Below are 27,041 nucleotides of genomic sequence, written 5' to 3' on the forward strand. Positions count from 1 at the left end.
GGTTTTGAAAAAATTTAACATATTTAAGATGCTAATGAAGGTTTTGAGTTACAAGACGCCAACAAAAATAAAATAAACCGTGCATTTACTTTTAACAGGAAAAAAAAGTTTTATAATTTTTATTATTTTGAGAATTTTATTCCTTTAGAATTGTCTTTGTATCACTATTCCCTCTTGAACTTAAGTTATAAACTAGTCTTTTATACATTAAACACAATATTAGAAGCAGAAGTAAAAAAAAAAAAACTCAACAAGTGTGTTTTACTTAATTAGCGTGTTAAACAATAATGCAAAACTATCTGACACTCTTGATTTTGCCCAGGTGTACAAAGGTAGCCAAAAACGTAGCGTTTAATTTGGAACAAAAATAATAGAGGAATAGATAGCATCGACATTTGCATTTTTGTTTTTCAATACGAATAAATCGGGAAAGAAAATAAGTTCAATTCCCAAGCCATGATACGCGGAACCGTTTAAGGGGAAGAAAATACCAGCAGGACACTGACGCAAAGATGGCAGACGTGCCAGAAAACGCACCAGAGCGTGAGGATTAATTAATTGTTTTTCATGTATTTTATTCGTTAAAAAAGTGTGCCCGGTTCTGTAATTGGTGCGGTTTAAAACAGTGTTTTGTCGTGGGTGGTTTCTCGGGATATTTAGAAGAGTTTCAGCGTCTCACTCCCTCGGTATTTTCTCTGAATGTAAAACGTCACAGCTGTAAATAGTACGTCAGGAGAGTGACTCTGTCCCGTATCCTCGGGGAGAAGTCTGAATGAGAAGCCGCAGAAACATTGAGATGAATTAGGGGTGTTAATATCCGAAAGCATTAAAGCGATATAATAAAAAAAAATGTAAACCCCTAGCGCTTGTTACAAGATACGTCCATCTCGGAAGAATATACGTTAGAAACACACTTGACTCCCCCAGATTCTCCACCATACAACTATAACAAAAAATTAAATGGCATAAATTTACTAAAAGGCATACATTAAATTCATTATAATTTACAAAATGCCGGATAACTTAGGTACAAATCTCTTCCACAGGAGAACGGAAACAAAAGGAAAGAGACGCTGGTTATATACAGGGGACAGAATCGCCATCTGATATTTTTTTTAAATGTTCCAGTTTTTCAAGTAACTCTCAATGTCATACCCTCTGGCAATGATCCCAGGGCACCTAGTAGAGAAACAGGCCCACAGCAACATGGGTCCCGCACCGTACTAGGCAGTGGGCATGGTGCTTCTTCACATATGTCAAACCCACAGGGATTGTTTCCAGCTGATAAGCTCAGTCATAGTCTCATCTAACCAAAATGTGGATATAGTTGAGGTCCACAAATTCAAAGGCATCCAATTCATTCTAAAGTCCGGTAAAAACCCACAATTCAGCACAAAATTTTGTTTCAAAACAAAACTCATCATAGCTTTCATGCTTTAAACATCGCATGGTTCATCACTGATGTGGTTCTTGCTTAGAAACTTAAACCTGCTCTGTGTTCAGCAAACCCTACGTGTTTATGTTTGTGATGCTAGAACAAAATGGGCCTTTTTTCTTGCATCATTCTCAAGTAGATCGTCTAATGGTTGTTCAGGAAAAATAATAAAACAGATCCTCATCTAGCCTAGTGGCATATTGTTAAAAGAGATGGACCTCGACGTCATGGAGACCATTGTTTATAACTCGGGGGAACAAAGGTAGGGAATTGAAGTTCCTATACATCCTGAACAACCTAAAAAAGTAAAGCTTATACATTAAAAATGCCAGTGTTAAGGAATTAGAAAGTAAAGATGGCTTTTATTCACAGACTTAAGGTAAACAAAGAGAACATGTTTAGATTCTGAACCAACTCTTTATCCCTTCAGACTGCCCAGGTACCTCAAGTGACCAAGCAGGAAAGTCTGCACCGTGTCAGGGCTGCCCCAACCAGCAGCTGTGTGCCTCTGGAGCTACCAAGGCCCCTGACCCAGGTAAAACCTTACCCATACAATATCTATTCATGTACTGAACAGTAGTACTCAAATTATAACCTTTCATTCCCTTCAGCTATTGCAGAAATAGGGGAAAAACTGTCAGTGGTCAAACACAAGATCCTGGTGTTGTCGGGAAAAGGAGGAGTTGGGAAGAGCACCTTCAGTGCTCACCTGGCCCACGCCCTGGCAAGTGACAGCTCCAAGGAGGTAATGATGTATTACCAGCATGATGTGGTATAGACACTGCAGGGCAAATTTCATAGTTGTACAACATACATGTACAACTTTGAACTGATTTTATTCTGATCCTCTTTGCTAAGTAGATATGTGGACAACAGAATAATTATGCTGTTGTAGCATGACTGCAGAATATTTATGTTGCAAAGGGCTGTTTTAGAAAACAATTTTGGTTGGCTGTTACATTCCAAGTGTCAGGAAATTCTGCTTTGCATGGGAATAATACATTAATCCTTTTGACTGGAGTTTCACTGCAGTGGATGCCCCGTCCAGGTGAGAAAGCTTAAGAGGCTAAAGGTCACAGACCTTTTGGAAGCTTAACGATAAAATCAAATTTCCTCATCTGAACGAGAAAGAGAGGAGTGAGAAAAATATGGAATTTATTGTAACAGATATTGTCATTGCAATATATTAAATCAAAAATAATAGTAATTATAATAAAAGAAAATAGAAAAACAATAATTTTGTTATTGCATGATTTTATCATATTCTGCAACCCTAATTTTGACCACTAGAGGTCAATTTTGACACTGCTTCATTGCACTCTGGAAGAATAAACTACGTTTAGAAAAAAATCTAATTATGAATGTCTTAATAGTTGTAAATATTTAAAAGAAAGAAAATAATTTGGGAAGAGTTCGGTGAGGCCATGGAGAAGGACTACCGGTTGGCCTCAAAGCGATTCTGGCAAACCGTCCGGCGCCTCAGGAGGGGGAAGCAGTGCTTTGCCAACACTGTTTATAGTGGGGGCGGGAGACTGCTGACCTCGACTGAGGACATTATCGGGCGGTGGAAGGAGTACTTCGAGGATCTCCTCAATCCTGCCATCACGCATTCCCTGGTGGAAACAGAGGCTGGGGACTCGGGGTTGGACTCTTTCATCACCCAGGCTGAAGTCACCGAGGTGGTTAAAAAACTCCGCGGTGGCAGGGCTTCGGGGTTGATGAGATCCGCCCTGAGTACCTCAAGTCTCTGGATGTTGTAGGGCTGTCATGGTTGACACGCCTCTTCAACATTGCGTGGCGGTCGGGGACAGTGCCTCTGGACTGGCAGACTGGGGTGGTGGTCCCCCTTTATAAGAAGGGGGACCGGAGGGTGTGTTCCAACTACAGGGGGATCACACTCCTCAGCCTCCCTGGTAAGGCCTACGCCAGGGTATTGAAGAGGAGAGTCCGACCGATAGTCGAACCTCGGCTTCAGGAGGAACAGTGTGGTTTTCGTCCCAGCCGTGGAACACTGGACCAGCTCTATACCCTCTACAGGGTGCTCGAGGGTTCATGGGAGTTTGCCCAACCGGTTCACATGTGTTTTGTGGACCTGGAGAAGGCATTCGACTGTGTCCCTCGTGATGCCCTGTGGGGGGTGCTCCAGGAGAATGGAATCGGGGACCCTTTATTAGGGGCCATCCGGTCCTTGTACGAGCGGAGCAGGAGTTTGGTCCGCATTGCCGGCACTAAGTCGGACCTGTTTCCAGTGCATGTTGGACTCCGGCAGGGCTGCCCTTTGTCGCCGGTCCTGTTCATAACTTTTATGGACAGGATTTCTAGACGCAGCCAAGGGCCGGAGGGGGTCTGGTTTGGGGACCAGTGGATTTCGTCTCTTCTTTTTGCGGATGACGTGGTCCTGCTGGCCCCCTCTAGCCAAGACCTACAGCATGCGCTGTGGCGGTTCGCAGCCGAGTGTGAAGCGGCTGGGATGAGGATCAGCTCCTCCAAGTCCGAGGCCATGGTACTCAACCGGAAAAGGGTGGCTTGTCCTCTTCAGGTTGGAGGGGAGTTCCTGCCTCAAGTGGAGGAGTTTAAGTATCTCGGGGTCTTGTTCACGAGTGAGGGAAGAATGGAGCGGGAGATCGACAGACGGATTGATGCGGCTGCCACAGTAATGGGGGCGCTGTGCCGGTCCATTGTGGTGAAGAGAGAGCTGAGCCGAAAAGCAAAGCTCTCAATTTACTGGTCGGTCTACGTTCCTACCCTCACCTATGGCCATGAACTTTGGGTCATGACCGAAAGAACGAGATCACGGATACAAGCGGCTGAAATGAGCTTCCTCCGTAGGGTGGCCGGGCACTCCTTTAGAGATAGGGTGAGGAGCTCGGCCATCCGGGAGGAGCTCGGAGTAAAGCCGCTGCTCCTCCACATTGAGAGGAGCCAGTTGAGGTGGCTCGGGCATCTATACCGGATGCCTCCTGGACGCCTTCCTCGGGAGGTGTTCCAGGCACGTCCCACCGGGAGGAGGCCCAGGGGACGGCCCAGGACACGCTGGAGGGACTATGTCTCTCGGCTGGCCTGGGAACGCCTTGGGCTCCCCCTGGAGGAGGTGTCTGGAGAGAGGGACGTCTGGGCGTCTCTGCTGAGTCTGCTGCCCCCGCGACCCGGTCCTGGATAAGCGGAAGACGACGAACGAACGAACGAAAATAATTTGATGTTTAGTTTAAGTAAGTGTTTTAGTGAATACAGACTGTTGTAAAACCACAAATTAGGAGAAATTACAATGAAAATCCAAGATAAACAACATTCACAAGAACTCTTGCATTTATCACTTTTGTTATATTAAATGCAGAAGAAATCCATTTGAATCATATTCATCCATTTAATTTACAAGCATTTGTGCATTTTAGGCTTACAGTGTGTTATAATGTAACCTCTGTTTGTCCTTAAGGTGTTTGAAGTTCTCATTGTTGTTTAGTTTTAATTAGATCTCGGGTCAAACCTTCTGCGAACAGCTTAATATGAGCCGGATATTGTTAGATATATTTCCTATCATGTTTTAATACGAAGAACTTGATTTAAGATGGAAATGCTAAACAGATTAAAGGGTTAGCTTAGCATTTGTTAGATTGTGTTGTCCACATATATTATGCATGTATTAAGTTTTTCCCTGAACACTTCCTCAGAAACTGCTCCTGTGCAAAAGCCCATCACTGCAAGCCAGGTCTGATCAAACAAACATGTAACTAAGAGAAGAAATTAAATGTAATTCTTTGTGGTTGAAATAGCTGAGGAACCTCCAGAACACAGTACATTTTTTGTTCTACTTACAGAAAAAAAAAGCAGACACCATACCAAGCTACACCCAAATAGGAGAATCGAAACAGAAAGTTTTGGAAATGTGGAAATGACTGCTGACATAGTGACTACGTCTACTTAGTAATTACGGTTTTACCTATGCCGACAGGTTCCACAAACACCCTTTATCTTTCCTTAGGTGTTGGCTTACCAGAAATCCTCAACTGTTTTATTATAAACACTTTCGTGGGAGTAAAAACAAACAGTAACCTAAAGTATGTGTTCCACAAATATGTGTTGGGTAACACCCAACATCCAGTCTCATTTTCTGCTTCGCTGCTCTTTTAAAAAAAAAAATTTGAGGATATTCTTTCCCTGTTTTTTTTTTTTTTTTTTCATAGAAGGTCCTTTCGCTTCTCTACTCGTTTTCTCAAACATGCCAAACAACAGATGAAGTCCAGAATTATGTAATTCGGACCACCACTACCATACATTCCCAAACTAAAGCTCTTAAGATGGGCAGCTGTTATGTTTAATGACACCAAAGGTGGGAATGTGGATGACACATGACTTAAAACTAAAGTGTGTTCGCTTTTAATTTATTTCAGTAGATACAAGTTGTTTGATTTAAATATGAAAATGTGTTTCCCTGCTGCAGCATGGATTAACACGCCTTATGAGGAAACCAATAAAGTATCTGTTTAACCATTATTTATGTACAAACTCTGAGTGGTCAGTTTACACATCAGCATTCAGTATTTCAGAACAGAGGTGGGTTGTTTGGAGATGCACCATTCAAGGTTTTTCTGACTGATGCAGATTTCTGGATGTCTTTGATGTGTGACCTGCTGATTTTAATTTTATTTTTATTAAATTTTTAAGCGTTTATAATTTATTTCCTATGGACTATAAACAAACAAAAAAACAAAAACATTCTGTTACAGGTTCTTAGGTAAAGGTTGTATTTTTTAATCCTACAAATAATGAAGGAATTACAAGAATATTTATTCTTATGATTTAAGCATCACAACATATGTCCCAAGTGTTTATCTGATTTTTACTATACACAAAAAAGTACATCAGAGTACATGCTGTTAGTTTATGACTTTATAGACTGAAAATTGTGGGATTCCCTAGTAAATTTAAGAATTAAGAAAAAACAAAATCATTTTTATTATTTGATCAAGTTAAAACTGACTGATTCTGATCTTTAAATTTGATGCTGGTGGCTACGGGTAGTCAATTGAGCCCATCAAATAGAGGGGTGACGTGCTCTTTTAGGCTGATTAAAAAACAGAGGCGCTGCCACATTCTGGACCATCTGCAGAGGTTTAACAGTACAGCCTGAGAGACCAGTTAGGAGAGCGTTGCAGTAGTCAAGGCAAGAGATGACCACAGACTGCACCAGGAGCTGGGTCATGTGTTGGTTTAGGTAGAGCCAGATTCTTTGTGTGTTTAACAATGCAAAGCGATATGATTGAGCAATGGAGCCAACATGATCTTTAAAGGTCAGCTGTTCATTGATCATGGCATCCAAGATTTAAGCTACCTTTGATGGAGCAAGAGATAGGGATTCAGTATGGTTGGTGTGGCTTGGAAGACGAGCAGTACTGAGGCTCCTGTGGCAAGGTACTGCACAGCAGAAGTAAATGGACTGAATTTATATAGCACTTTTCTAGTCATACTGATTACTCGAAGCGCTTTATACCAGAGCAACATTCACCCAGTCATATGCAGATCAGCAGGCAACTTGGGGCTTAGTTTCCCATTTACATGTGACAGGAGAAAGCTGGAATTGAACCCGCAACTTTCCAATTGCAAGATGACTACCAACTGAGCCACAGTTACCAAGATCTGCAGGATCCACTTATGTAAAGCATTTTTTTTTTTCAAGCAGGAAAAAATGGAAATTATGCAGGACACCGACCCAGAGGATTGGTCATCCCTGTTGTAAAGTTTTCTAACTTCAAACAGTAATTTTAATCGTTTTCCTTCACAGACAGACACTATTACACTGCACACACTACACTTTTTCTTCTGTTTTACTGTTTTTAGGTTGCACTGCTGGATGTGGATATCTGTGGTCCATCCATTCCCAGGATCATGGGTCTAGAGGGAGAACAAGTACGTTATGCCACGTTCCGTGCAATTAGGACAAATCTCAGATAAAATGCAAAAAAAAAAAAGTGTTTTACTTTCATTTTTGTTTTTTTATATTAATGAGTGGGTGTATGAACTGGTTTTTTTTATGGGTCTAGGTTCATCAGAGTGGTTCTGGTTGGTCTCCTGTGGTGAGTCATGCCAAAACAGGGTTCACTTTATTTGTTTTTGTTTGTAAGGGAATTCATGTAATATATATATAAATTATTTTCCTTCGCTATGCACGTTTGTTGCAGTATGTGGAAGACAACCTGGCGGTAATGTCCATCGGCTTTCTTCTCAGCAGTCCCGATGATGCGGTGATCTGGAGAGGACCCAAAAAAAATGGTGGGCTGAGTCACAGTAGATTTGTGCGTGCAGTGTTGATTTTATGCTTTCCAAGTCCAACCCTGCTGTTTTTTTGCTGTCCTCCTTCAGGAATGATCAAGCAGTTTTTACGGGATGTTGACTGGGGAGAACTGGATTACCTCATCATAGATACTCCACCTGGCACCTCTGATGAGCACTTGTCAATAGTGCAGTACCTCAGCTCCACCAATGTGGATGGAGCGGTCATCATAACCACACCACAGGTACGCAAAGACAAACTCAAGCCCCAGCCAGTTTATTGAAATTCATACAGTGCTTTTAAAAAGTACATAGTCTCTGGCATTTTCCTATCTCTGCTTCACAGCCTTTAATCCATTGTATTGCACGTTGTAAAAGTTTCGTTTTAACCAGGTTTACTGGTTAACATTCATCACATCAGATTTCCTAAATATACTCACAGTTCAGTATAAACTAACATTTCTCCCAAGCAGCAGTGAAAATGTAAACAATAAAGTCCAGTTGGAGCCTTTTAAGAGAGAATTAACCCTCTGAAAATGCATAGTTGAATTGAAATCTGCAAAGTTTTGTAGTTAAAATATATACAAGAGCACTTATTTTATTCTCTCTGAGATGGGTGAACTACTTAAATATTCCCAGCTATAATAAAATACTAAAACAATAAACATCTTTTAGACCTTGAACTGAGTTGTTGAGGGCGTGGGTGTTCACCCAAATATACTTTTACTACACAAAAATGTAAACTCTGTTGTTTTAATCTTGTCAACCTGAGCTAATACATGGGAATTGTCACACTGTAATATTATTTTTAAATGTTGCAATGTTGCAAATCTGGATAATGAGAAATGAATTGAAAGTTTGCATGCGAAGATTTGTTCTACTATCATGCTAAAAAATGTTTTTTGTGTGCACTTTCTTTTAGCAACATTATTAAAAATGATTCTTTTTCTAAGATATTTTAAGTGTGGGTTAAATTATACCCGGCAAACTAGGAACTTTGTCTTGTTTTACCTGATTAGAAATCATTAGTTTTAAAAACATTAATGCAAGTGTACCCCAAGGCTCAGTTCTTGGACCCATTCCAAACCTATGTTTTCATGAACAATCTTCTCTTTTCTAATGGTGTGGCGTTTTCATGTCTTCTGTTTTACGCAACCAAAACTCCAGCTAGGGATGGGAAGTGCAACAAAGCTTAGGCTATAAAAGCTGTAGCGAAGGAACACTTCCATTTTCAAATAAATACATTTAGAAAGAAAAGGCAAACCAGATAAATACTTTATAAATAAAAAAAGTATGTATCATTTTAAAAGTAACATCTAGGACAAGTGAGTACACCTCTCACATTTTTGTAAATATTTTATATCTTTAACACTGATGATATGACATTTTGATACAATGTAAAGTAGTCAGTGTCCAGCTTGTATAACAATGTTAATTCTGTCCCCTAAAAATAACTCAACACACAGCCATTGATGTCTAAACAGCTGGAAACAAAGTTGTGCCCAAAGGGTCAATATTTTTGTTGCCGCCATTATTTTTCAGCACTGCCTTAACTCTCTTTGGCATGGAGTTCACTAGAGCATCACAGGTTGCCTCTGGGGTCGTTATTATGTTGGATTAAACCTTTTTAGGCCATTCTGACAGGAGAGCATTACAGCGGTTCAACATGGATATGAAGTATGCAAGCTTCTTATCAAAATGGATTAGGGGGTTTGTCATTGTATACAAAATGTTGTGTATTTAAGTTCAGACATAAATAATCCAAAATACTAAAGTACATTTCAAACGGTTAGCAAAATAATAATTGGCTGCTCTAAAGGGAAATAACCTTTTTAATCATTATGGGGGATCTATGTTCAGTCCACCTTATTTTTTCGTTTTTTGGGGGATTTTTATCCCTTGACCGAAATGAGTTTTGTAAGGATTATGAATATTGATTAATTAATATTTATCAAGAATTATAATTTAAAATCATAATTTGACAGAAAAAAAAAAAATTTCTTAACCAAAAATCATTACTTACGAATAGAAATCAGAGATGTCCTCTGGTGTTGTGATTATGGGCTCAAAGCTCTTTAATAATTACAAATTATTAACCAAAACCACCAACTGTCACCGTTTATTCAACCGAAGATGGAGGATCTTCAACCTTGTTTTGACAGATAAATCACTCTTGTACTCTTAATTATATATATGAAGATTTATTGAAGCCAAATAATTCGGATATACCATTATTCTGGTCCAAAACCTTCACCTAACTAACAAGCACCATTCTACACAAAGGGAATAAAAATGACTACCTAACAACAATAATAATAAAAGAAAAATATATATGCATTTAGTGTCTATGAAGATCAAACCAGCAGTTTTATGGACAGAATGTGTAATTTGGGTTAAATGGAAAGAGAAGTCCTCCTGGTGTGTTGATGTCTAGATTCCAGCGATCAGCTGATAAAACTGTGAGCTGGGTGCTCTTAGCCACAACCAGCTGATCGCACAAAATCTCGGACAAAGGGTCATAAAACTCTGAGGCGGGAACTCAGTGGAAAATCTCCAGCAATAAAACTGGAACAAAGGAGTGGTCAGGCGAGGCCCAGACCGCAGTTGCTTTGAATGAAAAACGTCCAACTTTTAACTCCTGGCTGATTTGAGATCAGCCGGACAAAACATGAACATGCACGATTCAGCAGCGCTTGCACAGCAAATCAAAACACAGCTCAGCATAAAACACTTCAATCAGTATTGCATGCAACAAGTTGATACCTGAGATTAACTACAGGTGATCCTACGTCACCTTAACTATGCCTCATCCTGCCCAGACTTCTAAATGTACCAATCCGGTTTTATATAAAAAGAACAAAATTACTGTGAAGTTGATTTATTCTCTCCACCGGTTGAGGATGGGTTAGGTCTGACGAAAAATGAGGGGAGGGGGATCACGCGTCCGTGATCAAATTAAGAAAAAAAAACGAACGGTAACTTCTCATCCGTCCAGGACGGCAAAAGATGAAGAACCGCTTAGTCGACTGCGTTATACAAGGAGGAAAACTCATCTCCTTGGACATAGAACCTCTTTGGGTTTCCACCTGCGCCGGGTGTCTGCGTGGTCTTTGATTGGTGAATAAATCTGCTGATCTTCTCGTATCAGACAGATTTCCAGCTTTCAAGCTCTTCTGGGAGTGGCCTTGTGGTGCAAAAGTTCGCCTGCGAGCTTTTGTCTCTCCAGATATGCGCCTCCGTTGTGCTGTCCTGTGAGATGCGGGAAATGGCAACGAAACTCTGCATCTCAGCCAGTTTATGCTCCCAGTGACGTCAGAGCTGCGATATCTGTTGAGCTGCGCATGTCAAAATGTGCGACCAAAATGGATGACCCCAACAGTTTCAACCTGCAGAAGTTGTTTGTTTGGGTTATGGTTAATATATAACTAATGGTTAATTTGATCTATAACCACAACAGTAACAAATCAGCAAAAGAGAGTCGCTACAATTCTGTTTTTATAGCTCAGGAGTCATAGGGATTGTTGTCTCTTCAGACTGAACTTATCAAGAGATTCCAAAGGCAATCACTAAAGAAAGCAAACTGAAAAAGAGGGCCCAGAGGGCAACGTTTCCTCAAAGGTGAAACCAATTTAGGCCATCAAGCTGTTAATTTGAGATAAAATCGAAGAATTTGGAAGTAGTCTTCCATCGTGATGTTTCACGAACGTTTTGCAATGCACCAGTACCCCTGGCATTGAAACAGACCTTCAGCATGATTCTGCTACCACTACGTTTAACAGTTGGTACAGTGTTCTTAGGTCCAAAAGCCTCTTCCTGACTTTGGCCAAAATGCTCAGTCTTCATCTGCTCTTATGATAAAATCTTTCTCCAGAAGGCATTTGTCTTGTCTATGTCAGCAGCTGCTATGCTTCAGTCAAGCTTAAAGCTAAAGCAGGGGTTTATTTTTTGACTGGCAGCCTCTCTTCCCCATGTTGATGTTAAATTATGTTCACTCTGGATAGTGACAGTGGTGTCCCAGCATCCTCCACTTTATGGTGGGCTTGAGCCTTGTTGGTTCCTGTCTTGTATCTGCATATCACATGTTTGTATGTGATGGTTCAACAATGATCCTGAAGCACAAAACTCCAATCTGGTTTTGGATTTAAAAAAAAAAAAATCGCCTAAGTGGAACCTGTCTGACCACATAAAGTGGGCTAAAACATCCCGAAAGGCAACACATCCCGCCCCGATCTAAAGGGCAGGAACAGTTGAAATATAAAGTCTATGACATCTGTCAGCCTGGAAAGGGTTAAAAGCCATTTCTGAGGCTTTGGGATTCCAGCAAGACACATTGAGAGCCATTAAAATAGGTTTATACTTGACACATTAAACAGAGCACAAGGTGCGCTCGCCAACAGTGACGTAACCGCATCATTCCTGTGCTTGTTCAGGCTCATGTGCCTTTCAGCTGAGTTATGCGCACTTCAGGCCATTCAGGACATTCCAGCTACACACAGACAGCCTTTTAAAATGTTTATTTTAACAGACAGACCAGCAGGAACTATCAGTAACCTCTGCAAAAGGGGAGAACCTTTCAGAATCAGTGTAGGGAACTTGATCCTGTTTGTTTGCTCCTTTACGTTCCAGAAAGGGCCGAGGAGAGCGCCAGTGATGATGATTATGACATCACAGCAACGTTTCTTGGTGAGAACCACTGCTGGGCAAATATAACATATAGGCTACTCATGAGACAAATTTGGATTGTTTTGAAAGGTGTGGGTAAACCCACAAAATAATTCAGAAAAACATTGTTCAGACAGCAAAACACGGTGGTGGTTGTGTCAGGGTCTGGAGTTCCTTTATTCTTTTTGGCCCCGGACAACTTGTTCTTGTTGAGGCAACCATGAATTCTGCTTTATAGTAGAAAATCCTGAAGCAGATGTCCAGCTTTCCCTTTGTGACTTTAAGCTCAACCAGACGTGGGTTAGGCAACTGGGCAGCGATCCAAAGCACACCAGTCAATACACCTGGAAGTCTAAGGAAAAACATGTTTAAAAATGTTTGCGTGGTTTAGTCAAAGTCCTGACTTAATTGTGACATTGTGGCGTGACCTTAAACAATCTGTTCATGCTCAGTCCACCCAGTTATTAGATTTAGGCAACAATTCCTTCTTCACATACCGGGGCAGGTCAATTTGGTAAATGTCTTGTCTTCAAAATGAAATCGTTTGAAAACTGCATTTTGTATTTAGTCGGGTTATCATTGTCTGGGCTGATGCATATAAGTGGAAAAACCTTAGAGATCTGTAAGGAATCAAATACTTTTCCACTGCATTGTATGTTTCCTGTCTTCAACATGTTTGTAGACATAAATGCACTAAACCTATAAATGAATAGTTTTAAATGCACGATGTTAAAGCCTCTGACATGTGGAATAAACATGTCACAGAGGTGGAGTTTATGCTGTAAATAAAGCTATCTTACTACTAGAGGTTAACTGTAAAGCCAAAACAATCTTCTTATGGGACAATCTAAAGTGTTTACACAGTTGATTTAGTTTATGAGTGTTGTAAATATGAATTTGAGAATATTATTTAATATTAACATTTTAATATTAATATTTTATAATAATGTTAGAACTCTGATGTTTTGAGTCCTATTGTGACCAGTGATAGCTGGTTTTAAGCTAATCACTTGGTACATCAATAATGTGCAGTTGTGGTTTTATTCATTCACGTTTATGTACAGTGCAAGCTGTTCATGATAATGCCCACCCAGGGACGCCACTATGTTGTAAATATGAATTTGAGAATATTATTTAATATTAACATTTTAATATTAATATTTTATAATAATATTCCGGTCTGTTAAGGATTGTCCTGTGAATACCAGCCCCATTAAGGCGATGGTATTAGGACAGAATAGAAAGGTGTGAGACGAGCTCAGGCATTATTGAACAGCATAAACTCTGCACACATATGGAATGAATTCACACAATTTCTTAAAGTACAAGAATTTATTAACAAAAATAAGTCAACTCAAAGTCAAACATATTTCAATCAACAAACTCTTTGCTATGCTAAAACAATCCAACTAAACTACCAAGCAGAATTAAAGAATAATGAACACTAATGGACTATGTACAATATAAACAAGTTGATTAAAGATGATTAGAAATCATGACCAAAAAGAGTGATGCAACATTACCATGCAATGTTTATGTTTGAGAACCACGGATTATCTTGAAGAATCTGGAAGTGAAGTTAAGTTAGTTTTGGAACTAACTTAGAAAATAATCAGCAACCTTTAGACAACCCTTCACAATGCAAGATCAGATTAAATATTATTTTAATAAAATAATGTTTTAAATAATGATCTGCTGAATAAAACCAACCTCCTGGATGACTAATTCTCAACGGTGTCTCATTAGCTGCCTGTATTTATTAAAATAATATTTGAAGAAATATTATTGAGTATTTTGGAAAAGAGCCAAATCTTTCTGGAGAAATGGGGCTTAATGGTGTTTACTTAGTTATCAACTTTAGTAAATGATGTTCGGGGACTATTATTCACTAGCTTGAAAACTAACAACCTTTCTGTTGACTAGCCTTAATGCTAGCACACGTGTTCTTACCGGCTGGCCGTTGGGCTAACAAAGAAGCTAGCTAAAGTGCTAAGCTAGAGATAGCTTAGCGCCAGAATCAACACATACCTTTAAAATACCAGGGTTAAAATGCATAAGCGCTGACGGCGCGTTATGAGCAATGTTCTGGTTAAAACCACCCTTTTAATAAAGTTTATCTTAGCTTTAAAACATACAAAGAACACGAACCGGCCTGGGTGCTACAAGTAGCATGCTAGCACCAAGATAGCCGAGTTCCACAAAACAAACTTCATAACATGAAAACGTTTAGATCATTTCATCCTAAACCAATCTGTTAATCTGCCCAAACCCCAACCTCTGAAGTTGTTGAGGGAATGTCGTCCCAAGGCGAAGTTTGAAGAAGATATCCGTCGTGAACAAAGAGTTAGCTTCCCGCTAACTTCCTCAGTTTCTCCCGATCAGAAGGTGACCAGCTGTTCGCTACCGTAAACACGGTTGCGGCCGTCGTCTTTCCTCCAGACTCGGCTTGTCGAAACAGCTTCTCTCGGAACACCGTTTGCTTCTGTGGGGCCTCGAAGAGAAAATGTAAGCAACTCTTACACCTTAATTTCTCCGTTCATGAATGAAAATACCGGATACACAGACAGTATTTCATTCTACTTAACTTTTGCAAATGATCGGTCCTTGGGTCCAGTTGAATTTATGTCCTTTTGCCAGCAAAAGACATTCAGCGCGCTGTGTTCCCTCCTGACCCGATGGTCATCGGTTTGGAAGAGGAAGACTTGTGGAAAGGTGGGGCTTTTATTTGGGTATTGGCGCCACAGGAAGTCCGCAGTTACCCCATTTCCTGGCTGTGCTGGAAGAAGGTTAATGCACTTTATTTTGAAAGGTTCCAGGAAAGTATGTACCGGAGTTTTAGTGTTGAACACCCATGGCTGTGTGGTCCCAACATCCCCCCTTTTAGTTCCGAAGAATGGGACGAAATCCAGTCTTTGGGGCTAACAATCCGTCCTCAGCCATGTGAAAAGAGTCACTGGGTTCCTGTAGCAAGGCAGAGTTCAACAGTCCATTTTGGTTCAGAGGTTAGTGTTTGGACAGGAGTGAGGCAGGCTTGGGCAGAGACTAATACTAATAAAATGTTTTAAAGAAAAAACAAAAACAAAAATAAAAGTCACGTAATAATTTTCACACCATAATAATACTGCTTTTAAACCTTCCTTTCTGAAGTTCAAACCATAAGAAAGAAAAAGATTAAAACAGAATATAGGGTGTTGGAAATTATTTACCATCTTCATACCTTGTCTGACAGATTTACAGGGTTGATTCTGGCCTGCAACGGCTTGCCAGGTCTTTTAGGAACGCCGTTACCTCAGTTATAACACGCCTGCAGATCATCTCAAACTTCTCCTCTGTGATGACATCTTTGGAGTGGCTCCACTGTTTACCACCAACCTTACAGTTTGATGTTGCACTGTGAAAAGGTGTTTGTCTTTTAACTGGTGGCTTGTCTTTTGGCTGATGCCAGTTACCACCCCCCTGGTTCTGTTGCATCACTTGGGGACTTACTTTGCGCCTCCTCTTAGGCCTGTTCCCAGTTTGAATGTTTAACACTCTAACTTTGCCTTTTCCTGCTCTGTCTGAACTGACACGTGTTTCCCACACAAGCTGAGCATATCTACGAGTCTCCTGCATGGAGAGATTCTCTGTTATACAATGCATAGTCACATCATACTGCACGCTAACGTGGAGATTGTGAAGAAACAACGACTTAAACGTGTGGTCTTCTTCAAGACCTGGAGCATAACATCCCTGAAAATAAGCTGTCTTCAAACGGTGGAAATATTCTCTGGGAGGTTCGAACTGTTTTTGCAAAACTGTCAAAGCATTAATAGTGGCAGCAGCTTCATCTCTGTAAACATAATACTCTTCTCTAAGAGCCTGGCAAAGAGCTGGATAGCTGTCACTAATTTCTGGAGGAAGAGTTTTTATGAACGCATGAACACTCTTAGCTGTTGTTTTCCAAATAAGCCTCAGCTTCTCACGATCAGAAGGAAAACGCAAGTCAAGAAGACAATGTTCAACCTCACACAGGTAAGCATCAATATTTGACTCCTGGCTACCTGGATCAAAAACTTCTATGTCCTTAGCAAGGGATTCAAGCTGTTTGAAACGGACACCATGCTCCCAAGGTGGACCACGTCCATCTGAGAAGTCATGCTGGTTAAGTTCATGAAATGGTGGAAGATCATGACAAAACCTCTGGGGAAGGAAACAAGTTTTCTCATGATTTAAATGAGAGCTTTGTAATGAATGGACTCGTGCAAGTGGTGCTGGGTCAGGTTGGATTGAGTCACCCGAGAACCATGTGCTTCTCTCCTGGTCCCTAGGGGTCGACACAGAGTCAGAAAGGAGAGGGGTGCCGATCAGGCTGGAAGAGTGCTCCTCCCACTGAATCGGGCCACTTGTGCACGCTGAGTCCGGCACTTGGTCATCTTGGTGGTTGTTCACTGCACTGGGGTTTGGCAGGAAACCACTGGGGACCATCTGACTTCCAACATTTCGGTTAAGGTCTGTGGAAGTAAGTTGGACACTTTGGCTGAATTTAGGAGGGGGAGGCTCTGACCTAGGTGCAGGATGCCTGCTGTCTGAGTCTCCCCCCTGCTGTGGCTGCTGCAGCTGCTGTGAGTGAAAATGCAAATTGGGTACCTGAGAGGTGGGGGTCTGTCCCCCCTTTAGGGATGAAGCTTTCTTGAGCTCATCTGCCTTCAGGTCCACTAACTTTGCTTCAGCTTTCTTGGTCCTCTCCTCAGCTTTTGAGAGCTCAAGCTTTGCAGCATTCTCTCTTTGAAGGGCCATCTGATGGTCAGCCTGTAACTGAGAATATCTTTTAGCTTCCAGTTGTGATTTCTGCTGATACAACAAGGTAAGCTGACAAAGAACATCTGAAATCAGAGCATCTCCAGTCGGATACTTAATGAAGTTTACCAACTCCTGAATCCTTTGATCACATGTGGCAAGGTCAAACTGATTTAAAACATCCCGCTCATCTGGAGACAAACGGATGAGATCAGCAACCACCACCTTCTGCATCTCCACGTCTGCTGAATTCATAATGGAGTTTAATTCCATTATTCTGGCAGACACTACAAAACAACAACAAAGTTATGAGAATGTTGCTAAAAGCAACAACATCTAACAAATGTATGTCCAGCTATATATGTATATCTGACTATACATATATTGGAAACATTTGATTGTAAAATGGATGCACCAGTTGATCATTCAACCTGTGACTTATGATAACACTATGCTCCAAGTGTTATAATGCTACTCCTTTCTCTAAGGATATTTGTGATTTTAGAGTTAATTTTTCACCTTTCTTTGGGAGAACTAGTGATTAGACACTACTCTTAACCTTTAAAGGAATTTTGTTTAAAATGCAAAGGGAAAAGAAAATTGCTACACCTCCTAAGTGTAATAATTGCAATTTGACTTTTGATTCACCCCCCTTTATGGCAGGGTGATTAGTTTAAATTTGGGATTTAATCTGTCAAAAGTCATGTTCTTTCAAACCATAAAACAAACTATAAAGTTCCTGAATGGATACACGCATCAAAATTAGGTCAGATATTGAAATTAACTGCAAAGTAAATTCAGTTTCCAATTGTGGTCTTACACAAACACAGCCTCTGGATCCAGATGTGCAGCAACTGTCTGGACAGTGAGGTTAACTGAAGTTAAACCAAGTCTCAAGTTATTGCTTACACAGAAGAAACCAGACTGAGTCAGAACATCTAAAATTTTGCCTATGTAGCAGAGTTGATTGTTACTAGCACGGAGACATTGGAGTTATTAATTTTGACAAAAGTCTAAATTTGTGAACTCCTGGAGTGTCACGAGTTATAATGTTTTCTTAAATATAATCAGTGACATCTGATGTTAGAACTCTGATGTTTTGAGTCCTATTGTGACCAGTGATAGCTGGTTTTAAGCTAATCACTTGGTACATCAATAATGTGCAGTTGTGGTTTTATTCATTCACGTTTATGTACAGTGCAAGCTGTTCATGATAATGCCCACCCAGGGACGCCACTATGTTGTAAATATGAATTTGAGAATATTATTTAATATTAACATTTTAATATTAATATTTTATAATAATATTCCGGTCTGTTAAGGATTGTCCTGTGAATACCAGCCCCATTAAGGCGATGGTATTAGGACAGAATAGAAAGGTGTGAGACGAGCTCAGGCATTATTGAACAGCATAAACTCTGCACACATATGGAATGAATTCACACAATTTCTTAAAGTACAAGAATTTATTAACAAAAATAAGTCAACTCAAAGTCAAACATATTTCAATCAACAAACTCTTTACTATGCTAAAACAATCCAACTAAACTACCAAGCAGAATTAAAGAATAATGACAACTAATGGACTATGTACAATATAAACAAGTTGATTAAAGATGATTAGAAATCATGACCAAAAAGAGTGATGCAACATTACCATGCAATGTTTATGTTTGAGAACCACGGATTATCTTGAAGAATCTGGAAGTGAAGTTAAGTTAGTTTTGGAACTAACTTAGAAAATAATCAGCAACCTTTAGACAACCCTTCACAATGCAAGATCAGATTAAATATTATTTTAATAAAATAATGTTTTAAATAATGATCTGCTGAATAAAACCAACCTCCTGGATGACTAATTCTCAACGGTGTCTCATTAGCTGCCTGTATTTATTAAAATAATATTTGAAGAAATATTATTGAGTATTTTGGAAAAGAGCCAAATCTTTCTGGAGAAATGGGGCTTAATGGTGTTTACTTAGTTATCAACTTTAGTAAATGATGTTCGGGGACTATTATTCACTAGCTTGAAAACTAACAACCTTTCTGTTGACTAGCCTTAATGCTAGCACACGTGTTCTTACCGGCTGGCCGTTGGGCTAACAAAGAAGCTAGCTAAAGTGCTAAGCTAGAGATAGCTTAGCGCCAGAATCAACACATACCTTTAAAATACCAGGGTTAAAATGCATAAGCGCTGACGGCGCGTTATGAGCAATGTTCTGGTTAAAACCACCCTTTTAATAAAGTTTATCTTAGCTTTAAAACATACAAAGAACACGAACCGGCCTGGGTGCTACAAGTAGCATGCTAGCACCAAGATAGCCGAGTTCCACAAAACAAACTTCATAACATGAAAACGTTTAGATCATTTCATCCTAAACCAATCTGTTAATCTGCCCAAACCCCAACCTCTGAAGTTGTTGAGGGAATGTCGTCCCAAGGCGAAGTTTGAAGAAGATATCCGTCGTGAACAAAGAGTTAGCTTCCCGCTAACTTCCTCAGTTTCTCCCGATCAGAAGGTGACCAGCTGTTCGCTACCGTAAACACGGTTGCGGCCGTCGTCTTTCCTCCAGACTCGGCTTGTCGAAACAGCTTCTCTCGGAACACCGTTTGCTTCTGTGGGGCCTCGAAGAGAAAATGTAAGCAACTCTTACACCTTAATTTCTCCGTTCATGAATGAAAATACCGGATACACAGACAGTATTTCATTCTACTTAACTTTTGCAAATGATCGGTCCTTGGGTCCAGTTGAATTTATGTCCTTTTGCCAGCAAAAGACATTCAGCGCGCTGTGTTCCCTCCTGACCCGATGGTCATCGGTTTGGAAGAGGAAGACTTGTGGAAAGGTGGGGCTTTTATTTGGGTATTGGCGCCACAGGAAGTCCGCAGTTACCCCATTTCCTGGCTGTGCTGGAAGAAGGTTAATGCACTTTATTTTGAAAGGTTCCAGGAAAGTATGTACCGGAGTTTTAGTGTTGAACACCCATGGCTGTGTGGTCCCAACATGAGTCAACATAAAAAAGTTAAAAAGAGGTAAAAGTTTGCAGCACCATCCTTACATTAAAGAACTGTCCTGAAGGAACTCAGACAGCATTTGTTTTAAAAAATCACACAATAGTAAGTGGCTGTGAATTAGTCAACTCACTTCCTGTTGCAGCAAGTTAGATCTGTGGATAAAATGTCAAAGCAGGGCAAGACCTAAAAGGGAAACTGGTTGGGGAACACACTAACATGTTATACATTTATACAGAATATAAATTAAAGGTGGTTACAAGATCCCTGCTGCTGTTTTCCTTCTGTTGTAGATAAGATGTGAGGACAGTAAATGTTGTAAGATCTTTTTATTCCAGCCAGTGTGAGCCACAAATGAAGACAAATGCACGTCAAATGTTCCTAATGTTCGTGTGAGATTAAAGAGCTGTTTCTCTCGGGTTTCTGGCTGTAAACAAACAGATTGTACAAGTTAGGCAACATTTCCTGATGCCTAACTTGCTTTCAGCTGTGAGATCAGACCAAAAGCCAAACACTTCCTCATTCCTCAGGTTATCGCCTAACCAGTACCAGACAAATACCAGACTGGAAATACCCGAAAAAGAAAAGGGGAAAAGGGTTGTTTCATTGAAGTAAAAACGTAGCCAGTCGCTTTCTTTATTAACCATTTTGACAATTTCACAAACAAAAGCTGCAGTTTATTAGCGCTTCGTCCGATGTCATTACCTGAGCTCCCACCCTCAACTTTCTTTCCCTTTGTGTCTAAAGGCTTCTGTTTATCTCTCTTCCTGTCCATTCGTAGGAGGTGTCGTTGCAGGATGTGCGAAAGGAAATCAGATTCTGTCAGAAGGTTAAGCTGCCCATCATCGGAGTGGTGGAGAACATGAGCGGCTTTGTGTGTCCCAAATGCAAGGTGGCTGGCAAATGCAAAACATTGTTACGCAATTGAAGCAGATCCAGGTTTTCCTTGTGAATTTTAAAGGGTTAATTCTATGTTTTAAAATTCCTATAAATAAAACTGGACGCAGGAGGAAGATTAGACTTCAGGAAGTAGCTGAGGTAAACAAGCACAGGAAAATGAAACTGTATTTGTAACTAGACCCTCCATAGAGTATAGGCTACTGTGTTCTCTTCTTCCAAATCCCATCGATCAGCCTCAGCTTAGTTTGATTAGAAGGACCCAATGTAAAGTGTTCACAACCAAATGTGCCTCAGTATGCCAACATAGCTGCCATGTAATGTGTGTGCTTTTAGGTTATCTTTATTGTGTTCTGTTTGTAGATTTCTGTTATTTTCTGTATTTATTTGGGCAACCTGAAATTTAGCCTTAGCTACGATTCTGAGATTTTCTGCCATTCAGAAGTCATTCCTTATTAAACTACAGGTTTGGTAATAAACCATCAGCAGACAGACCCTACTGCCCTGCTGACTGTGCTGTTGGGGTAGGACTCGACTCATTTAAGTCTGAGGTCATGGGTCTCAACTGATAGAAGGTTGACTTTATGGATGGATGGAAGGATGGATTGATTTTTGGATGGACAGAGAGATAAATGAAGGGAGGGAGGGAGTAAAAGATTTTGATGGCACTTGCAGTCGCCAGTAGGATTGTGTGGTAAATTAAATATTGCAGTCAGTTTTTGCAACAATTATGAATTCCTGAACACCAAATGTTTAATGTAGAACAGCAGCTTTATGGTTACAGACCAGTTTTTCTGTCAATGCGTTCAACGTTCGTGTTTATTGGGCTCTCCTATAGAACACATCACAGATATTTCCTCCCACCAGCGGCGGAGCCGAGAAAATGTGTGCAGACCTAAGTCTGCCTCTGTTAGGCAAGGTGCCCCTTGACCCAAGGATAGGACGAAGCTGCGATGAGGGCAACTCTTTCCTCAAAGATTTCCCTGACTCTCCAGCAGCTGTGGTCTACCACAGGATTGTGCAATGTGAGTTCATTTTCAATGCCCATGTACCCTTTCTTTTATAATTGTGTGGCTTTTATTAAGCTTTAAAAGTAAGGGATGTTTGATGCTTAGTCACACTCGCTTTTCTAGCGAAGTCTTGTTTCTGATGACTTGTTTGTTAAGCTGGTCTTATTCCTGATTAAATGTAATTTTCAGTGAAAGAAGAAGTATTCACTTTGCAAATGGGAAGCAGCCAACCAAAGAGGAAGAAAAAGAATTGTATTCAGAATTGATAAGTTCAGCAGAAAATCTAATCTATGGAATTAAAAGTGGCTTGTGTAACTCTACTGCTTCACAGTAAATACAGACACAGATTTATTTGAAACATTTTTTCTTTCATCTGCCAGGTATCCAGGATTACTGCTCCAACAGAGCGACTGATGTGCAGAATGCAACCTGACCCCCCCTCATGCTGGACCCCCAAACCAGATGGAGATCACAAGAGCGTGGTTGAAACCTGGAGAACAAACACACATAAGAAAGCTCCTGACACCAACATTAGACCACTGATTGTTTCAGAGCTATTCTCAACAACAAGCTTTTTTTACTGTCAGAAACTTTGATGGGTGTTTATTAAATTTATCCGACCTCACTGTGCTCTACTTCCTCTACCCAACCCAGATATGTCACGCTGAAGCGCTGAATGTAACACATCTGACCAACAAAGATGAATAAATACTAACTGAATGCATTTCCATTTTTTATTAAAGAACTAAAGCAATTAAAGAACATAAATCTTACAAGAATATGTGCCTCATGAACCTACTGAAAATGTGAATCTTTATTAAAAGGTCACATATTGTTACTTAGATTTTTTTTATATTTTTGATTTTAACTTTGATTTAAATTATTTTTTGATATAAAAAACTTGCTAGGGGCTGTTTTTACCTTAGTTTATACTTTTGCCACGAAGAAAATAGCATCTTTCAAACCTGTTTAGTTTTTTGTTGATCTTTTTATAGTAGTATTATCATTAAAAAAAGTTAAAAACAATTAGATTTCTTTCTTTCTGATGTATATCAAGGTTCACTCAATGTGTCACTCAGAAACAGCCTCTAACTGTTTGGCATTAGAGGAAAGATGACGAATTGTCTTATTCGCTCTTCTCATCACTGTATACCATAAACAGGTCAATCTAAGCAAACACCAGCTGAATAGGTGAGATAATGTATGCTTAGATTAATCCTGTAAATCAGGTTGTAGGTCAGGTGGAAGTCAAATCAGCAGGTCCCAGAGAAAAACAAGTTGCAGATGTGTGTTTGAAAACAAAAATACAAAATCTAGGTTAGTACTCTGACTGATTAAGTAAAGCATAGACATTAAATATCAGCATATTGCTGGATTTCACTTTTTCTAAGCATTCCTCACCTTAGCTGGACAAGTTGACAAGTTAACTTTTTATCAGTGGTAGTAGCTGGCTCATTATATTTAACACAAAGCTTCATAGTTACAAGTAATAGATAGCTTCCTATTTCTCGTTACAGAAACTCATTTTTCTTATATTTGCAGCAAATACACTGGCTTTAAAGGTATACTTTTTGTCTTATTTAGATATTTGACATATAAAAAGAAGAGTGATCTCAATTTTGAAATGTAATTTAACTGGTTTATTAAATAGAAGTTCAGTCGTTTTATTTCTCAGTTTTTCTATTTAATAGCTAAAGTTTATAATCTCTTGTGCAAGTACTTGAATGTTTTTCACAGCTAAAAGTCAGTCTGTTGGTGTGATTGCTTGATGCTTGTATTTGTCAGTGTAAGTTGGAGACCATGTCCTCATTTGTACTTGCTCACAGATGTTGTTTCTGCGCGATCACTGAAAAACACGTGAAACTTCCACTGCAACCCACAACAAAACAAATCGAGCCTTGGCCACAGTAAATTAACGTGTCAATTTGTCTCCGTAGGGTCACAATTGTTATCTGACATGCTTGACGCTTAAACTTGTGGAATAATATTTTAATGCAATGTCCATAATTTTAAATCTGGTCAAAACTATTCTTTTAATCCACATTCTGTTCCAGTTATGTGTTATGTTGTGTTATGTTATGGGTTCTGCTATGGTTCTGACTAGGCACGGGCCAGCTACTGGTATCAGGATGTGTACCAACAATTGAAAAAGTTTGGGCTACTATTTTCTGTCAATCCAATCCTGGGGTTGAATTTTTATTTCTTAACAAAGTGGCCAGAGAAAGGGGTTAAGTGATCAGTTTTTACCAGCTGTACTGAGCATTTAGTAGTGCAACGTGCACCCTCCCCCACCTGTTGCTATGCATTGCCAGTCAACTGGCTAAAGGATGGCTCTTCCAACACCTTTCCATTTCTGTCATTTGGACAGTCATGACTTGGAATGTGGAAATTAATGGACTACCACCCATCACTTATTCAAACTACTGACTGCAGGCTTGTTATCTAAACAGGTGCTTTACTAATTAAGCAAGTAAATTCCTTTCCTATAAAGTGCAAAAATGTGTATTTTTGTGTGCAAGGAAAAGTTTACTCGAAACTATGAGTAAATTTGGTTGCTGTTTATCCAAAGGTTTTGCAATAGTCAGTCAGTCAGTCATTTTCTACCGCTTATTCCATAGTGGGTTGCAGGGGAGCTGGTGCCTATCTCCAGCAGTCTATGGGCGAGAGGCAGGGTACACCCTGGACAGATCGCCAGTCCATCGCAGGGCAACAGGTTTTGCAATAGGCTATATCATAATAAATATATTTTTTCATTATGATCAGTATGCTTTAACATTCTACAAGCCGTTGGAATAATTGGTTTCTATTTTAAACAAGAATCCTTCATGAGGACTAATATATCAAGGCACGTGACGTCGCCCAGTACGGCGGAGCCGGGGTCCCACCCTGGAGCCAGGCCTGGGGTCGGGACTCGCCAGAGAGCGCCTGGTGGCGGGTTGCTCCTTGCTCAAACATAAGGGTATCCATCAGTGCACTTGGCACCAGGACATCATAGGCAGGAGGTCAATGATCGACTTTGTTGTCGTATCATCAGACCTTCGGCCGCATGTTTTGGACACGGGTGAAGAGAGGGGCTGAGCTGTCCACTGATCACCACCTGGTGGTGAGTTGGGACCGCTGGAGGAAGAGAAAGCCGGACAGACTTGGCAGGCCCAAGCGCATAGTGAGGGTCCGCCGGGAATGCCTGGCGGAGCCCTCAGCCAGGGATATATTCAACTTCCACCTCTGGGAGAGCATTGACCAGATTCCGGGGGATGTTGGAGACATAGAGTCCGAGAGGACCATGTTCTCCGCATCTATTGTCAATGCTGCTGCCCGTAGCTGCGGCCGTAAGGTCTGCAGTGCCTGTCGCGGCAGCAATCCCAAAACCCGGTATTGGACACCGGCAGTAGGGGATGCTGTCAAGCTGAAGAAGGAGTCCTATCGGCTGTGGTTGGCTTGTGGGACTCCTGAGGTGGCTGACGGGTACCGTGAGGCCAAGCGTGCTGCGGCCCGGGCTGTGGTAGAGGCAAAAACTCAGGCCTGGGAGGAGTTCGGTGAAGCCATGGAGAAGGACTACCGGTTGGCCTTGAAGCGATTCTGGCAAACCGTCCGGCGCCTCAGGAGGGGGAAGCAGTGCTTCGCCAACACTGTTTATAGTGGGGGTGGGAGGCTGCTGACCTTGACTGAGGACATTATCGGGCAGTTGAAGGAGTACTTCGAGGATCTCCTCAATCCTGCCATCACGCATTTCCTGGTGGAAACAGAGACTGGGGACTCGGGGTTGGACTCTTTCATCACCCAGGCTGAAGTCACCGAGGTGGTTAAAAAGCTCTGCGGTGGCAAGGCTTCGGGGGTGGATGAGATCCGCCCTGAGTACCTCAAATCTGTGGATGTTGTGGGGCTGTCATGGTTGACACGCCTCTTCAAAATTGTGTGGAGGTTGGGGACAGTGCCTCTGGATTGGCATACTGGGGTGGTGGTCCCCCTTCATAAGAAGGGGGACCGGAGGGTGTGTTCCAACTACAGGGGGATCACACTCCTCAGCCTCCCTGGTAAGGCCTACGCCAGGGTATTGGAGAGGAGAGTCCGGCCGGTAGTCGAACCTCGGCTTCAGGAGGAGCTGTGTGGTTTTTGTCCCGGCCGTGGAACACTGGACCAGCTCTATACCCTCTACAGGGTACTCGAGGGTTCATGGGAGTTTGCCCAACCGGTTCACATGTGTTTTGTGGACCTGGAGAAAGCATTCGACTGTGTCCCTCGTGATGCCCTGTGGGGGGTGCTCCAGGAGTATGGAATCGGGGGCCCTTTGTTAGGGGCCATCCGGTCCCTGTACAAGCGGAGCAGGAGTTTGGTCCACATTGCCGGCACTAAGTCGGACCTGTTCCCGGTGCATGTTGGACTCCAGCAGGGCTGCCCTTTGTCACCGGTCCTGTTCATAACTTTTATGGACAGGATTTCTAGACGCAGCCAAGGGCCGGAGGGGGTCTGGTTTGGGGACCAGTTGATTTTGTCTCTTCTTTTTGCAGATGACGTGGTCCTGCTGGCCCCATCTAGCCAAGACCTACAGCATGCACTGTGGCGGTTCGCAGCCGAGTGTGAAGCGGCTGCGATGAAGATCAGCTCCTTCAAGTCCGAGGCCACGGTTCTCGATCGGAAAAGGGTGGATAGTCCTCTTCAGGTTGGAGGGGAGTTCCTGCCTCAAGTGGAGGAGTTCAAGTATCTCGGGGTCTTGTTCACGAGTGAGGGAAGAATGGAGCAGGAGATTGACAGACGGATTGATGCGGGTGCCGCAGTAATGGGGACACTGTGCCAGTCCGTTATGGTGAAGAGAGAGCTGAGCCGAAAAGTGAAGCTCTCGATTTACTGGTCGGTCTACATTCCTACCCTCACCTATGGCCATGAAAGAACCGAAAGAACGTGATCCCAGATACAAGCGGCTGAAATGAGCTTCCTCCGTAGGGTGGCCGGGCACTCCTTTAGAGATAGGGTGAGGAGCTCGG

The 27,041-nt window shown here is 41.3% G+C and overlaps 1 protein-coding gene across 1 annotated transcript; it reads left to right on the top strand.

Annotated features, from left to right (window-relative positions):
• Nucleotides 1-468: 468 nt before the first annotated feature.
• LOC124863992 (cytosolic Fe-S cluster assembly factor nubp1) lies at nt 469-22,783 on the top strand. Its single transcript, XM_047358589.1, has 10 exons — nt 469-543; nt 1,866-1,970; nt 2,047-2,180; nt 7,271-7,339; nt 7,474-7,506; nt 7,612-7,702; nt 7,793-7,947; nt 20,934-21,044; nt 21,888-22,074; nt 22,440-22,783. The coding sequence occupies exons 1-10, from the start codon at nt 513-515 to the stop codon at nt 22,490-22,492; spliced, it is 969 nt and encodes a 322-aa protein (XP_047214545.1). The 5' UTR covers nt 469-512; the 3' UTR covers nt 22,493-22,783.
• Nucleotides 22,784-27,041: the final 4,258 nt, after the last annotated feature.

This window comes from Girardinichthys multiradiatus, chromosome Y (assembly GCF_021462225.1).
Source record: "Girardinichthys multiradiatus isolate DD_20200921_A chromosome Y, DD_fGirMul_XY1, whole genome shotgun sequence".
Lineage (NCBI taxonomy): Eukaryota > Metazoa > Chordata > Actinopteri > Cyprinodontiformes > Goodeidae > Girardinichthys > Girardinichthys multiradiatus.